Source organism: Eptesicus fuscus, chromosome 6 (assembly GCF_027574615.1).
Source record: "Eptesicus fuscus isolate TK198812 chromosome 6, DD_ASM_mEF_20220401, whole genome shotgun sequence".
NCBI lineage: Eukaryota > Metazoa > Chordata > Mammalia > Chiroptera > Vespertilionidae > Eptesicus > Eptesicus fuscus.
In genome coordinates this window covers 30,942,186-30,959,997 of record NC_072478.1, presented here as the reverse complement: position 1 = coordinate 30,959,997, position 17,812 = coordinate 30,942,186, and the positions used below count along the sequence as shown (strand labels likewise).

General features: G+C 42.6%; 1 protein-coding gene across 1 annotated transcript; it reads left to right on the top strand.

The window, feature by feature from the left end:
* The first annotated feature begins 639 nt into the window (after positions 1-639).
* ZNF558 (zinc finger protein 558) lies at positions 640-14,187 on the top strand. The gene is made up of 4 exons (XM_054716930.1): positions 640-754; positions 10,868-10,963; positions 11,510-11,592; positions 12,068-14,187. Exons 1-4 carry the CDS (start codon positions 721-723, stop codon positions 12,848-12,850), a joined length of 996 nt encoding a protein of 331 aa, XP_054572905.1. The 5' UTR covers positions 640-720; the 3' UTR covers positions 12,851-14,187.
* The last annotated feature ends 3,625 nt before the right edge of the window (positions 14,188-17,812 follow it).

Below are 17,812 nucleotides of genomic sequence, written 5' to 3'. Positions count from 1 at the left end.
CTACTTCTCCAGTTCAGTCTCCCCTGTACCCAACACCCCCTCAAAAAGGATGCACAGAAGAGGAAGGGTTTGTTAATGGCTTCCTGACAAGCTGGTTACCAGTGAGTCATGTTTCTTTTTCCAAATCATTATTTTTTGGCCAGAAGTTGGACTTGTTATCTTTCAATGACCTGGAGCCTCACAGCCAAACCAGATCTTCAGGCATCCAGGATCTCTGAGCATCTACTGGAGGGTGAGGGGCTGCCCAAACAGGGTCATATATGTCAGTATTTACTACATTGCAAAGGTTCCTGCAGGGTCCCTCTCTCATGTTCTGCTGATAGTTTTTAAGGGAACACTAAGGAAAGACATGACTGTTTCCTAAACTCAAGCAATTGATGGTGGCCATTAGGAAATCATTCATACATTTACCAAGTATTTCTGATTTCTGCGATGTTCCAGGCCTATGTTCAATCTTTGAGATTGAGGGCTGAGTCCAAAAGCAAATTAGAGTAGAGCCCAGAACTCTGATATACAAAATACACCTTCTGCTTTGAATTTCCGGTCCCCACTCTTGCCATCCTTGGCCCTTTTCCTATATAACCTCAGTGGTTCTTGGCTAAGCCATAATGTTTTCGATGACTTCAGGACATGGTGACCTTCAAGGATGTGGCTGTAGAGTTTACCCAAGAAGAGTGGGCATTGCTGGATCCTTCTCAAAAAACACTGTACAAAGATGTGATGCTGGAGAACTGCAGGAACCTGGCATCGCTCGGTAAGCCTGATACCATTACTGCATTTATTTCTTAACTCAAGCAACAAGTCTTTCCTTCTTTTTTAAATTGAGGCAACATTCATATAACATAAAATTTACTATCATAACCATTTTAAAGTATACAATTCAGTGGTTTTGATGTATTCACAGTGTTGTGCAACCATCAGCACTACCTAATTGTCATCACCACTAAAAGAAACTCACACCCATTAAGTGGTCAATACTCATTACATTCCCCACTCCCAGCTGCTGGCAACCACTAATTTGCTTTCTGTCTCTATTAATTTGCCTATTTTATATCATTGGATCATAAAATATGGGATCTTTGTCTGGTTTCTTTCAGGAAGTATAATGTATAAAGGTTTGGCTGTGTTATAATATGTATCTCAGTTATTTATGCCTTTGTATGACTGAATAATATTTCATTTTGTGGATATATAATATTTTGTTTACCCATTCAATGGTTGATAAACATTTGGGTTGTTTCCACATAACGGGCTGTTATAAGTAATACTGCTATGCATTTTTGTATGTAAGTTTTTATTTAAACCTATGTTTTCAGTTCTCTTGGGTATATATCTAGGAATGGAATGCTAGGTCATATATTACTATGTTTAGCTTACTAAGAAACAGCCAAATTGTTTCCCCAGCATCTGTAGCAATATAGGAGTTCAGATTTCTCCACATCTTCCCCAACATTTGTTTTTGTTTTTTTTATTATAGCCATTCATGTGGGTATGAAGTGGCATCTTGTTTTGATTTGCATTTCGTCCTAACTGATGACCTTGAACATTTTTCCGTCTCCTTGTTAACTATTTGTATATCTTTGAAGAAATGTTTATTCAAGCCTTTTAAATTTGGTTATTTTTTTGTTCTTGGCCAGGATGTGCGGAAAGCTTGGCTTCCTCCATTGCCGGGGAAACCCAAGCCCTGGCCTGCCTTGGTCTCCACTCAAGGCTACAAAGTTTCAATTATAGAAGATGAATAAATCCCAGATACCAGAGCCTCCATTTGGGTCGCCGGTGGCGGGGGTGGGGGTGGGGGGGGGGCATGGCCGGCCTGCAAACAACCACAGGCCCCTCGCCCAGGCTGCCCCACTCCCCAAGGGAACCCCCACCCTGATCCAGGACTCCCTTCAGGGCAAACCAGCTGGCCCCCACCCGTGCACCAGGCCTCTGTCCTATCTAATAAAAGAGTAATATGCAAATTGACCATCACTCCAACACACAAGATGGCTGCCCCCATTTGGACACAATGTGGCCACCACAAGATGGCCAGCAGGGGAGGGCAGTTGGGAGGGACCAGGCCTGCAAGTGAGGGCAGTTGTGGGCGATCAGGCCAGCAGGGGAGGGCAGTTGGGAGGGACCAGGCCTGCAAGTGAGGGCAGTTGTGCGAGATCAGGCCAGCAGGGGAGGGCAGTTGGTAGGGACTAGGCCTGCAAGGGAGGGCAGTTGAGGGTGACCAGGCCGGCAGAGGAGGGAAGTTGGGGGCGACTGGGCCTGCAGGGAAGGGCAGTTGGGGACCCAGGCCTGCAGGGGAGAGTAGTTGGGGGGGACCAGGCCTGCAGGGGAGGGCAGTTAGGGGTGACCAGGCCTGCAGGGGAGGGAAGTTAGGGGCAAACAGGCTGGCAGGGGAGCAGTTAGGCTTCAATCAGGCTGGCAGGGGAGTGGTTAGGGGGTGATCAGGCTGGCAGGCAGAAGTGGTTAGGGGCCATCAAGAAGGAAGGCAGGCGAGTAGTTGGGAGCCAGCAGTCCTGGCTTGTGAGAGGGATGTCTGACTGCCCTCAAGGGGTCCCAGATTGGAGAGGGTGCAGTTTGGGCTGAGGGACACACACCCCCGTGCACGAATTTCATGCACCGGGCCTCTAGTATTGGTTTTATTAGTTTCAGGGTACAGTATAATGATTCGATATTTCTATACCTTACAATGTGATCACCCCACTAATTCTAGTAATAATTTGTCACCATACAAACCTATCACAATATTATTGGCTATATTCCCCTTTTTCATCCACACCCCCCCTCCCCCGCCTGCTGGTAACCATCCCTTTGGTCTGTGTTTCTATGAGTCTGTTTTTGATTTGTTTGTTCCTTTGTTTTTGAGATTCCATGTATAAGTGTCACCATACGGTATTTGCCTTTCTCTGCCTGACTTATTTCATTTAGCATAATACCCTCTAGAGTCATCCATGTTGTCACAAATAGCAAGATTTCATTCTTTTTTATTGCTGCATAATATTCCATTGTATATATGTATCTCATTTTTGTTATCCATTCATCTGTTGATGGACACCTAGGTTGCTTCCATATCGTGGCTATTGTAAATAATGCTGCAATGGGCATAGGGATGCATGTATCTCAAATGAGTGTTTTTGGTTTCTTTGAGTAGATACCCAGAAGTGGAATTGCTGGGTAGTATGGTATATCTATTTTTAGATTTTTGAGGATTCTCCATACTATTTTCCATAGGGGCTGCATCAGTTTGCAGTCCCAGCAAATGCACAAAGGGGTCCAGGACTTTTATTTGTTGGAAGTATTTTTATTATTGCTTTGATCTCATTAACTGTAATCAGTCTGTTCAGATTTTTGTTTCTTTTGATTCAGTTTTAGAAGATTATATGTATACTAGAAGCCAGGTGCACGAAATTCGTGCACGGGTAGGGTCCCTAGGCCTGGCCAGCGATCAGGGCTGATCAGGGCCTTCCTTCCCCGGCAGCTGGCTGCCAGCCAGGGCCTTCCTTTCCCAGCTGCAGGCCAGGGCCTTCCTTTCCCGGCTGCCGGCCAGGGGCTTCCTTCCCTGGCTGTCGGCTGCCGGCCGGGGCCTTCCTTCATTCCACGCCATCCCCTGGTGGTCAGCGCATGTCATATCGAGAGATCAAACTCCCAGTCTCCTGGTCAAACTCCCAAGGGAACACTTTGCATATTAGCCTTTTATATATAGAGATGGGATGATGCTCCAGCAACCTGAGCCACTAGGCCGGGGCTTTAAGTTAATCTTTATATGGTTTGGAGGAAGTGTCAACTCCACTGTTTTGCAAAAGTTACCCCAAAACTTTTGAAGAAGAGACTGTTCTTTTCCTCATTGTAGTTTTTCATACCCTTGTCAAAAATTATTTGACCGTAGTCATATGAGTTTCTGTACACTCAGTTCTGTTCCATTGATCTATACGTCTGTCCTTGTACTAGTACCTCCTGTCTTCATGACCATTTCTTTGAAGTAAGTTTTGATATCAGGAAGCATGAGTCTCTCTTTTTTTCTTTTTCAAACTGTTTTGTCTGTTAAGGATCCCTTGCAATTTCATATGAATTTTAGGATCAGTTTGTCCGTTTTTGCAAAAAAAAAAAAAAAAAGCTGTTGGAATTTTGATAGTGATTACATTGAATCTGTAGATCACTGTGATTGGGTTAGTATTGTCATCTTAACAATATTAACCTTTTGCACTCATGTCGAGTGTGACTCGACACGGTTAGCATTAGAATAAAGGAATCGAGAAAAAAGCAAGCGAGTGCAAAGGGTTAAGTTTTCCAATTACATATACTTTTGTTATTCATTTGTAATAAGATTCTATTATGGTCAGATAAGATACTTTGTGTGATTTCTTTGTTATTGTTTATTCAGACTTGTTTTGTCTCCTAACATATGGTCTCTTCTGAAGAATGTTCCATATACATTTGAGATGAATATGTATTCTGTTGTTGGATGGATTGTTTTATATGTCTACTAGAGGCCCAGTGCACAAAATTTGTGCACTCGGGGTGGGGGGGTCCCTCAGCCCAGCCTGCACCCTCTCGCAGTCTGGGAGCCCTTGGGGATGTCCGACTGCCACGGAGGCAGGAGAGGCTCCCACCACCAACACTGCACTCGCCAGCTGTGAGCCTGGCTTCTGGCTGAGGGGCACTCCCTCTGTGGGAGCGTACTGACCACCAGGGGGCAGCTCCTGCATTGAGCGTCTGCCCCCTGGTGGTCAGTGCATGTCATAGCGACCAGTCGTTCTACCATTTGGTCAATTTGCATATTAGCCTTTTATTATATACTAGAGGCCCGGTGCATAAAATTCATGCACGGGAGGGGAGTTTCCCTCAGCCCAGCCTGCACCCTCTCCAATCTGGGACCCCTCGGGGGATGTCCAATTGCCGGTTTAGGCCCTGCAGGATGGGGCCTAAACTGGCAGTCAGACATCCCTCTCACAATCCAGGACTGCTGGCTCCTAACCGCTCACCTGCCTGCCTGATCACCCTTAACTGCCTCTGCTTGCCAGCCTGGTCGCCCCCTAACTGCCCCCCTGCCGGCCTGGTCGCCCCCTAACTGCCCCCCTGCCAGCCTGGTTGCTCCCTGACTGCCCCTCTGGCAGCCTGGTCACCCCCTAACTGCCCCCCCCCTGCTGGCCTGGTCCCCTCCTAACTGCCCCCCTGCCGGCCTGGTCACCCCCTAACTGCCCCCCCTGCTGGCCTGGTCCCCCCCCCAACTCCCCCCTTGCCAACCTAGTCACCCCTTAACTGCCCCCTTGCTGGCCTGGTTGCCCCCTAAGTGTCTGGAAGGAAGTCGGATGTCCAGAAGATGTCTGATCGACCTGGTCTAATTAGCATATTACCCTTTTATTAGTATAGAGGATTAGGTCCAGTTAGTGTATAGGATTGGCTAAGTCCTCTGTTTCCTTGTTGGTTTTCTACCTATTATTCAATGTGGTATGTTGAAGTCTGCAACTATTACTGTAGTATTTATTTCTCCCTTCAATTCTGTCAATTTTGAATTTATATATTTTTGAGCTCTGTTGTTAGGTACATATATGTCTCTAATTGTTATATCTTCTTGATGAAGTTACCTTTTTATTATTAAGTAATACCTTTCTTTGTGTCTTATAGCAATTTTTGTATTAAAGTCTATTTTGCCTGAAATTAATATAGCTACACAATCTCTTTTATCTGCTGTTTTCATGGAATAAATTTTCCCAGCAGTTGACTTTCAACCAATTAATGTCTTTAGATGTAAAGTGAGTATCCTATAGATAGCATATAATTGGATGATTGTTTTGTCCACTCTGCCAAAATCTGCCTTTTAGTTGGACATAGACTAATCCATTTATATGTAAGATAATCCTATATAATAAAAGTGTAATATTCTAAGTGTCTGACCAGTAGCTATGATGCGCACTGACAACCAGGGGGCAGATGCTCTGACCGGTAGGTTAGCTTGCTGCTGGGGTCCGGCTGATTGGGACTGGGAGAGAGGGCCCCAAATGCTGGCCAGGCCAAGGGACCCCACCCGTGCACGAATTTGTGCACCAGGCCTCTAGTTACTGATGAAGAAGAACGAACCTATTTATGCCATTTTGTTATTTGTATTCTATTTGTTCCTCAATTTCTCCATTATTTACTTTTTTGTGTTCTATATTTTCTAGTGGGCCATTTTAATTCCCTGCTCATTTTTTGTTCAGTTTAGTTTTGTTTTTTTATTGAATTTATTGGGGTGACATTGGTATTTTTTTTTTTTTTTTAGTTATTTTTTAGTAGCTGTCCTGGGGATTATAATTAACATTTTAATTTATAATTATTTTGATTTAATACCAACTTTGTTCGATAGTATACCAAAGTTTTGTTCATATATAGCTATACCCTGCACACCCTCTCCCTCACTTTGTAATGCTTTATCACCCCTTACATCTTATACATTGTGTGGCTATTAACATAGATTTACAATTACTGCTTTAGGCATTTCTCTTTTTTTTTTAATCCTCACCCAAGGATATTTTCCTGTTGATTTTTAGAGAGAATGGGAGGGGAAGAGACAGAAACATCGATGAGAGAGACACATCAATTGGTTACCTCTTGCATGCTCCCCAACCAGGGCCTGGGCCAGGGAGGAGCCTGCAACCAAGGTACATGCCCTTGCCTGTAATCGAACCCAGGACCCTTAGTCCATAGGCCAATGCTCTATCCACTGAGCCAAACTGGCTAGGGTGGCATTTCACTTTTAAGTCATATAGGAAAAAAGTTACAGAACAGAAATGAAGGCGTTATATTAGTAACCGCCCTCCCCCCAAAAAAAGCAATTATTATTGACAATTATACTTACCCATGTATTTTCCTTATCAGTGTTCTTCATTTTTCTTTTTGTGGATTTGAATTAATATTCATTGTCCTTTTATTTCAGTCTTAAAGTGTCCCATTAGCAATTCTTGTAAAGTGGGTACATTACTACTGGAAGTGATCTCTGTCTCTTTCAGTTTAACCTATCTGGGGTTTTTTAATCTTGGTAATGTATATTTATGTTTTTTTCATCAAGTTTGGTTAAGTTTTTAGCCATTCTCTCTTCAAATATTCTTTTCTACTTCATTCTCTTCTCTACTTAAGGAACCTCCATTATGTGGATGTTGATATGTTTGATGGTATCCCACAGGTCATTTAGGCTCTGTTCATATTTTTTTTCTATTTTTCAGAGGTGATATAAATTTTCCTATCTCGTGGTCATTAATTCTTTAGTCTGCCTACTCAAACCTGCTGTTGAACTCCTCTTTTGAATGTTTTGTTTGTGTTACTGTACTTTTCAACTACAAAATACCTATGTAGTTTTTTAAAATAATTCTATCTTTAACATGTTTTCTACTTGATCAGTATTTGTTCTTATTGTTTCCTTTAGTTCTTTGTACATGGTTTCCTTTATGTCTTTAAGCATATTTAAAATAGGTGTTTTTAAGTTCTTTATCTAGCTCTGGCCAGTATGACTCAGTTGCTTGAGCTCGTTCTGTGCACCAAAAGGTCACTGGTTTGATTCCAGTCAGGGCACATACCCAGGTTGTGGGAGGGCAACCAAGTGATGTTTCTCTCACACATTGATGCTTCTCTCTCCTTCCCTCCCTCCCTCCTTACCTCTCCTTTCCTCTCTCTCTAAAATCAATAAAGTATATTTTATTTTTATTATTTTTTAATATATTTTATTGATTTTTTTACAGAGAGGAAGAGAGAGGGATAGAGAGTTAGAAACATCAATGAGAGAGAAACATCGATCAGCTGCCTCTTGCACACCCCCTACTGGGGATGTGCCCGAAACCAAGGTACATGCCCTTGACCGGAATCAAACCTGGGACCCTTGAGTCCGAAGGCTGATGCTCTATCCACTGAGCCAAACCGGTTTCGGCAATAAAGTATATTTTAAAAAATTCTTTATCTACTAAGCTTAATGTTTAGGTTTCCCCAGGGACCGTTTCTATATTATTTCCTATAATGGGCCATAAAATAATTTCTTTGCCTGCCTCGTGATTTTACTGGCTGAAAATTGGACATTTGGAATACTATCATATGGCAATTCTAGAATCAGCTTTTCCTTATCCCCAGGGTTTGTTTTTGCTGTATGTTTAGTGATGTTTCTGAACTAATTTGGTAATGTCTGTATTTGTTGTGTGTGGCTACTGAAGACTGCTATGTTGAGAACTCCTTGTACACCTGGAACAAAAACAAAACAAAAGTCTCCTAGTCTCTGCAGATGGGCTCTGAGTCTATAATGGGTGTTTACACTCGCCATAGCTTCACAGCCTGCTTATGAATAAAGCCTAAAGGTCAGCCATAGCTGAGGACTTAGTGCTTTTTCACGTCTTTTCTGAGCATGTGCCCACCCCGAGTATGCACGAGGCTACTAGATTAAAAGTGTCAATGTAAAAAAATAGCCAAAACTTGTAAAGAATTTTTATAAGAGTTCATTTGAGCAAAACTGATGACAATTACCAGGAATCAAAATCTCAAATGCTCAGAGAATAGCAGTTTTTTAGTTTCTTTTATGCATTTGAAATTAAGGAGGGAACACAAGGAAGATTACAGGAAAATAGAAGAAAGCAAGGTGTAGATCAGATTACAGATGGTTAAGATTATGCGCTTTCTTGAGGATGGTCATGCCTTGGGGGTGGAGGGGTAATTTAGTTAATTTAGATGCTCAAGACCAATGGGCAGGGCTTGCTTAAAAACCTCTCACTAAAGAAGTTATGTTAAAAAAAAGAAGTTATGTTGTGCTCTGGCCAGTGTTGCTTAGTTGGTTGGGCGTTGTCCCATGCACCAGGGGGTTGCCGATTCTATTCCTGGTCAAAGGCATCTATGCTCAGGTTGCGGGCTTGATCCCAGTAGGGGGCATTGTGCAGGAGGCAGCCAATCGATGTTGCACTCTCACATCGATGTTTCTCTCCTCCCATTCTCTCTCTAAAAATCAATAAACTATTCTAAAAAACAAAGTTATTGTTGTATGACTACCCACCATGACCTGTCCAATTAGGAATTTATGATCTATTTTTTTAAATATAGAAACATCAGTGATGAGAGAGAATCATTGATGGGCTGCCTCCTGCATGCCCCCTACTGAGGATCAAGCCCGCAACCCGGGCATGTGCCCTTGACCAGAATTGAACCCAGGACCCTTCAGTCCTCAGGCTGACGCTCTATCCACTGAGCCAAACCAGCTAGGGCAGGAATTTATGATTTATTACAGCACCCTTTTTTCAACTACAAAAGGAATATGAAAGAGCTTTTCAAAAATTCCCAAAAACATATTGTTCCACACTTTTCCTTCTAAGTTTTCAGTCAGTCTTTTGTTTTCTTCTACTGTTTTCCCTTGCTTCAGGTGCTGGTGGCTGATATACACTTAGTGGCCATATTATTATGATCTCTGAATGCATAATAATCTGGCCACTCAGTGTGTGTGTGTGTGTGTGTGTGTGTGTGTGTGTGTGGATTAGAGGCCCGGTGCATGAATTCGTGCATGGGTGGGGTCCGGCCAGCCTGGCCAGGGGGAGGGGACATGGGTGGTTGGCTGGCCTGCCTGCTGATTGAACTCCTGGTCGAGGGGACAATTTGCATATTAGCCTTTTATTGTATAGGATATACACTGGCCAGATTATTATGTGTTCAGAGATCATAATAATCTGGCCACTCAGTGTATTTGCCTTTAAATGTGTTTAGCACAGCTCAGCCCTTGGAGAGTTTGGGATTAGATAAATGAAGGCAAGCCTTTTGAGCCAAACCTTCAGAAAGGTCTAAACAGTCAATCACAGTTACTTGAGATAATGGTCCATTCTGCTCCCTCCAGTACTAGGAATGTGGGCTCTTGTCTTCAAGGTCATGGCCAAAGCATGAAATAGAGAATCAGTCAAGGATCGGTTAAAATGTCAGCTGTTGGTTTTTTTTCTCCTTGATTAAGCATTTTCCTGGTTGCTATAATCTTTTGATAAGTCTCCAGAATTCTAATAAAATTAACTCTTAAAGTTTTTGCCAGTTTATTCATTGCTTTTGTGTAGGGATGGGCTTTTGGAGTTTAGTATTTCTTGTTTTCAATGCCATATCTTCTCACTAGAATTTCTTAAGCACTTCTGTGTTCCTGGGTCTGTGCTAGGTTTAGGAGTACAGTGATGAATGAGACAAACATGTTCTCCACCCTCACAGAGCTTTGTAACTGATGCCTACCCTATGAACTGAATATGTTTCTTACCCTGACTTTATATCTCCATAGTTAAAAGCTTTAGAGCTTCTGATGTGTGTAATTTAGACTTTGACATGGGCTTTGGGACTATAGTTGACCCTTGAATAACAGTTTGAACTGTGTAGGTCCATTTATACAGATTTTTTCAATAATTATACAGTTGGCCCATCATAGCCCAGGCTTCACATCTGAAGATTCAGCCAACCACAGATCAAAAACAGTATTTTTGACCCTTGGGTTGGGAATCTGTGAATGTAGAAAGCCATCTGTATGCATTGTTCTATGCCATTTTATATATAGGACTTGAGCATCTGTGGATTTTGGTATCCACAGGAGGTCCAATCTCCCACGGATACCAAGGGACAACTAAAGTTTTGGGGGAATCAAATTAAATGCAGTTTTGACTGTGCAGGTAGTCAGTACCCCTAATCCCCTCATTCAAGGGTCAACTGTATTTATGCCCTGTCACCTAGATATTGAATAAGGATACTTGTATTTTTGTTCCTTGGGAGTTATAGTATTCATTAGAATTTAAGTATAATTATTCCATTACTCTAAAAGTCTCACTTGGCCTCTTTAGAATTGTTGGCTTCAGTTTCATGGAGTTCCTTGTCACCTGCACAGTCCCCCTTCAACATGTCTTTTCTCCATGATTAGGGTATCATGTTGATAAACTCAGCCTAATCTCTCAGTTGGAGCAAGAAGACAAGATGATGACAGAGGGAAGAGGAATTCTCCCAGGCATTTGTTCAGGTGAGCACCAGGTGGATATGACTCTGTGAGGAATAGCTGTGGCCAGTGATTTGGGACATGGAAGTATTACATTAAGAGATTTCAGAGAACTTTGTAAAATGTTCTTTTTTTTCTGATGGAGCTGGCCAAGAACATTTGGTATGAGCATTTTTTTCCTTTTAACTTGCTGTTCAGCATCTTATACTTTACTTTGGACTTAGGCTTTCGTCTCCCCTTGTCTTTGTTTTGTTTTGCTTAAGTCTTTAACTTTTTGTCCATTTTCTTTCAACTTTACATCCCTGATAATTCCTTCTTTTATAAATCTCTGACAAATCTTAATCCTTCTAGAATCCTTTTTTTAACCCTTTGCACTCGCTTGCTTTTTTCTTGATTCCTTTATTCTAATGCTAACTGTGTTGAGTCACACTCGACATCCAAGTGCAAAAGGTTAAACCTGCAATTTGATTACTCTTATCCTTTTCACTGCAAATCTCCTCAAAAACCCTAATCTCTCAGAGTCTAGCTTTACTCATGTGTATACTTAAATTCCTTTTCAATTTGTTTCAGATTTGGAACCTATAATTAAAGCCAAATGGTTAACACCCAAGAAGCACGTTTTTAGGAAAAAACGTTCTAATGGTGTAAAAGCGGTAAGACTAACATGGTGATTCTTGGTTTTTCACAGTAGAAGAACTCTCTAAGTTAGAAAAGCCACAAGATAAAAAGGAGTATCATAAGAAGAAAGTAATATTTACACACGATAAAATGGTGTTTCTAGAGAGAGGTTGTGGAAAAATTGTGAATTTGGAGAAAATTATAAGTTAGCTTCAAACTAATTTTTTCACTGAGAGTTTCCAGAAGTAAATTATTTCCTTAAATGTGACTAAGATATTGTCTGTTGAATCATAAAGTTGTCTTAAATTTATCAAAAAATGCTCTTGTATGGTAAGGACATGTATCTTTTTTAACTTACAAGAGCTCAGACTGGGTAGATATCTTATATAAGCACTGAAAATAGTGAAAACATCAGTTATATTAATTAGTATAATTCCTGGGAGAGAGAATTTGTATGACAACACTGAATATTAAAAATATTACAAATTATAGTTATTTCTCTATCAACAGGAAAGAAATCATGTTGGAATGAAACTTAATGAATGTAATCAGTGTTTTAAAGTCTTCAGCACAAAATCTAACCTTACTCAGCACAAGAGAATTCATACTGGAGAAAAACCCTATGACTGTAATCAATGTGGAAAATCTTTCAGCAGTAGATCTTATCTTACTATTCATAAGAGAATACATAATGGGGAGAAACCTTATGAATGCAATGACTGTGGGAAAGCCTTCAATGATCCCTCATCTCTCAGACTGCATGTAAGAATTCACACTGGAGAAAAACCTTATGAATGTAACCAGTGTTTTCATGTTTTCCGTACTAGTTGTAACCTCAAAAGCCACAAGAGAATTCATACAAGAGAGAATCATCATGAATGTAATCTGTGTGGAAAGGCCTTCAGCACGAGATCCTCTCTTACTGGGCACAATAGTATCCATACAGGGGAGAAGCCTTATGAGTGCCATGATTGTGGGAAAACCTTTAGAAAGAGCTCATATCTGACACAGCATATGAGAACTCATACTGGAGAAAAACCCTATATGTGTAATCAATGTGGCAAATCCTTTAGCAGTAGCTTTTCTCTTACTGTGCACAAAAGAATTCATACTGGAGAGAAACCCTATGAATGCAGTAACTGTGGAAAAGCTTTTAATAATCTCTCAGCTGTTAAGAAACATGTGAGAACTCACACTGGAGAAAAACCCTATGAATGTAACCATTGTGGAAAATCTTTCACCACTAATTCTTACCTTTCTGTGCATAAGAGAATACATAATAGGTGGATTTGAATACAGTAACTGGGAAAGCATTCATTGATTTTTTTAATCAGACAACTTGTGGTAACTCATGCCAGGTGTAAGAGTTACCTGTTGCTGCCTAGCCAATTTCCCTGCCAAACATAGTGGCTTCAAACGACAAACACTTATTATCTCACAATTTCTGAAAGTCAGAAGTTCATAAATGGCTTAATTTTGTAGTTCTGGCTCAGTGTCTCTCATGAGGGTGCAGTCAAGATAGTCATCAGAAGCTACAATCATCTGTATTTTTACTGCTGAAGAGTATTTTCCAAAATGGCTGACTCACATGCCTGGAAAGTTAGTGCTGGATGTTGCCAGGGAACCTTCATTTCCTCACCATGTAGGATTTTCCATGGGCCTGAGTATTTTTATGTGTAGTATCAGGTTCCCTCCAAAACATTTGATCTGAGGGAGAACTAATGCCGAAGCCATGTTGTCTTTTATAACCTAGCCTTGGAAGGACATGTTATCACTTCCATATTGTATGGAACACACAGACCAATCCTGATACAATGTGGAAGAAGACTTCACAAGGAGTGTATACCAGGAGAGAGAGATCCTTGGGAAATATCTGAGAAGCTTGTCATAAAATCAGTGAAGCAAGGCCTTCAGCTTTCCATCAATTTGATACTGAGCAACTCTCAGGTTAATTCACTCTGGAGAAAAACTTTGAGTGCAATCTTTGTGGGAAACTTTCAGCTCAAACTCACCTTAATGTGCCCAGTACACGTGATAAATCAGTACAGAGAAATACTCATATAAGGAATGTGAAAACCCCATCAGAACAGACATTCACATTACTGAACAAACGATGGTGAGATACTCTGAATGCAACAAGAAAGCCTTAATGTTCTCTCAGTTTTTGAGAGATGTGAGGATTTATTCTGGGGAGAAAATCCTGTTAAATGTAATCAGTACTGGAAAGTCTTCCATTTTTCCATTAGGAAACTGAGAACTCACTGCAAAGAATATAAAGATTGTCGGAATGCCTTTAATGATACCTGTTACATTAGGAAAAATATTAAATACTCCCTGGACACAAAACCTGTCAGTGTATTAATTTTGGAAGATCTTTCCATGATTCCTCTTTGTTGACGTGAGAATTCACGGTAGAGGAAGATCCTAGGAATGTAATCGGTACGAGGATGGCTCAGCCTCACCTATTCACTGAGTAGCCACAAAATAATTTAAACCTGGAATGGAAAATGTAAACCTTAAGAGTGTGGTATATCACCTTTAATAGTGACTAATCCTTAGGTTGGTGCATTAATTTATTTTCAGTTGTTATGTTTTAGCATAAACATTTATGTGTATAGCTATAGCCTAAAATAAACCTGAAGTGTTGTACCAGTTTGGTATGTAATATTTACTCTTTGAAGATATCAATACATGACAAAGGTATTTCTGAATATCTCCTGAGTGGTTTAGTTTATCATAATGAAATACTATGTGCTATATACTTTTCTTCTCACTTAATGGCATTTTTGTCAAGTGGACTTTATGATGTTGACTAGAGGCCCAGTGCATGATTGAATCATGCACGTGTAGGGTCCCCTACACACTTTCACTTTTGATCGCGGGGGAGCTGGGTGCCTGTCCACTGGTACACCAGGCCTTTCAGAAGCCTCCGGCTCAGCGGAGGCTTCTGAAAGGCCTGGTGCCGGAGCAGACAGGCACCCAGTTCCCCCACTTTTGATGGTCCGCGGCGGGAAATGAGCTCGCTGCCCTAGAGGCCACTTCTGTGCCGCAGCACAGCCATGGCGCAGACGCTGGCCCAATCAGCTACCCCGGCCACCCTGAGTCCCGCCCCCTGTGCCTCCCGCTGGCCCAATCGTGGGCATAGCAGAGTGATGGTAATTTACATATTACCATTTTATTAGGTAGGATTATTTTTTATATTTATACTAGAAGCCCGATGCACGAAGATTCGTGCAAGAATGGGCCTTCTTTCCCCTGACTGCTGGCACCGCCTTCGCTCTGGCCGGAGCCGCCTTTCTGCCTTCCCACGCTGCCCAGAGACCTGGAGCAACTGGGGTCTCACCCCACCCTCCGGCCGCTCAGCACCTGCATATGCAAATTAACCTGCCATCTTTGTTGGGTTAATTTGCATAGTCACTCCTGATTGGCTAGGGGGCATTGCGAAGGTATGGTCAATTAGCATGTTACTCTTTTATAAGTGTAGATCCTGGTCTAGCAGTTACTTTTAGCTTCTTCTCCAGTGCCCATTCCCCCCTACTTACTTAAACATTTTGTTGCCCTAGCTGGTTGGCTCAGTGGATAGAGCATCAGCCTGCAGACTGAAGGGTCCCAGGTTCAATTCCAATCAAGGGCATATGCCTGGGTTGCAGGCTCAATCCCCAGTAGGGGGCGTGGAGGAGGCAGCCAATCGATGGTCCTCTCTCATCATTGATGTTTCTCTCTCTTCCCTCTCTCTTCCTCTCTGAAATCAATAAAAAATATATATTTTTAAAAAAACAAAACACCTTTTGTTCAAGTTGTCAAGCAGTATTGAAAATACTCAGTATGGAAAGCTTTCCTGAAGCCCAAAGATGTGTTGACCTCCTCTGCTGGCACTGGGTGGAACATCATCTGACTTGTTTGCCTCACTAAATTCTATTCACCTTAACTATTTTTTCCCTTGAAAGTGGGCTGAAGGCCTAGAAAAGCTATATTTTGATTATGATGATTTTAAAAATCACAATGATATGGGCTCCCTAGAAACTTCTGATTGGCTGAATCAACTCTAGATTGCTTGTTCTTAGGCTTCTCCTTAAATTATTAAAAGTAACCTCTGAGTGATTAGAGCCCAAGTGATTTTTGGGATTTAGTTTTGAGGAGGTGTTGTGTTAATATCCAGCTGAATGCAATATTTTACTGGTAAACCTGTTAGTCAGATTTTATGTTTCATATTTGTTTAAAAAAGTGCATTCTGTAATTTTTAAATATAGAGTGTATGCCCATTAACTCAAGCTAATTGTTTTTTTTATATAGTATGCACATTCAGTTTTTTCCTCAAACTTATTTATATTTAGTAATAGATGTGTATTCAAGTCTTCCATTTTGGTTATAAATTAACATTCATTTTTGTAATTTTGTAATTTTTATTTACATATTTGATGCAATGTAACTAAGCAACAGGATTATTATTTTCTTGTGAACTGCTTCTTTTGAACTGCTTCTTTTTATGTAGGGGCCATATTTTTATAGCTAAGTACTTCAATACATTGATAAATGATCAGTCACTTATATAGCTCTTTCTGTATACTGGACACTCTTTTAAATGCCTTATGAAGATTCACTTATTGAGTACTCAATGTGAGCTTCAAAAGTACAGGCTATTAATATTCCCATTTTACAGATGAGAAAACTGGTATGGTACACTTAATGTTACTTGCCTGAGTTACTGGCTAGTAAATGATAGTGCCCAGATTTGAACCCAGACAGTCTGTGCACCTAACCACTGCCTCTTTATTGAATACTAGAGGCCCTGTGCCCTCTTACAGTCTGGGAGCCTTCAAGGGATGTCTGACAGCTGCGATGGCGGGAGAGACTCCCGCCACTGCCATTGCACTCGCCAGCTGTGAGCCCTGCTTCTGGCTGAGCGGTGCTCCCCCTGTGGGAGCACACTGACCACCAGGGGGCAGCTCCTGCATTGAGCATCTGCCCCCTGGTGGTCAGTGTGCGTCATAGCGACCAGTCATTTCGCCATTCCGTCGATTTTGCATATTAGCCTTTTATTATATAGGATGGCTGTTCTTATTTTAAAAGGGGGAAGGTCATTTGGCACTTGACTTGTCAAGGACATATATCTATATATATAAAAACCCTAATATGCAAATAGACCGAACAGTGGAACAATCGAACAACTGGTCGCTATGACGTGTGCTGACCACCTGGGGGCACACGTGGAACATGGCGGATGTCGGCTGCAGCAGGATGGTGGAGCAGGTGAATGGGGGCGCCAGACCATGGTGGCGCGCGAGTTGCTGTCATCAGGGTGTCTCTGGTGGTTACTGAAAATTTGTTGCTCCCACACGCCGCAGTCCCACCCGACGCTTGCACCTGCTGCCAGCACCGGCCCTGCTCACACCTGCTGCTGGCATCCAGCGCCGGCCCCAAATACTCAGTGTCAGCCCTGATCACTTGGGAGCTGTCAGCGGGTGCAAGTGGTGGCTGCCAGCCCCAATTACCCCTCAGGGATTCTCCACCTCCCCCTGCTCCTGAGGGGTGATTGGGGCCGGCAGCCACCTCTCGCAACCCTGCCGGCGCTGGAGCTGCCACTCGCACCCACTGCCAGCGCCCGGCGCTGGTCCTGATTGCTCGGCGCCATCAGCAGGTGCGAATGCTGCCAGCCCCGATCACCCCTGAGGGCTTCTCCACCTCCCCCTGCTCCCGAAGGGCTATTGGGGCAGCAGCCGCTGCTGGCACCAGCCCCAATAGCTCTGCTCTGTCAGCAGGTGCAAGCAGGGCCAGTGCTGTCAGCACGTGGGAGTGGTAGCGGGAGCGGGGCTGCCAGCAGACGAGACCAGGGGCTGCAGTGGTAGGGGCCGGGTGGAGGCATGAAGGATGGGCCAAGTCCCGCCCATGCCCACTGCAGCCTCTTGACCCACAGTTCCTTTCAAGGTGCACGAATTCGAGCACTGGGCCACTAGTATATAGCTATAATAATAAAAGCATAATACGCTAATTAGACCAGACAGCCAAAGACCTTCAGGATGAAGCCGCCACAGCGGGGGCTGAAGCAGAGTTCGTTAAGGGCGATCAGGCAGGCAGGCGAGTGGTTAGGGGCGATCAGGCCGGCAGGTGAGTGGTTAGGAGCCAGCAGTCCCAGATTGCGAGAGGGTGCAGGCCAGGCTGAGGGACAACCCCTCCCCCCATGCATGAATTTCATGCACTGGGCCTCTAGTATATTATAAAATGTCTCCCAAACAAAATTTTGATCCATAAACCTAA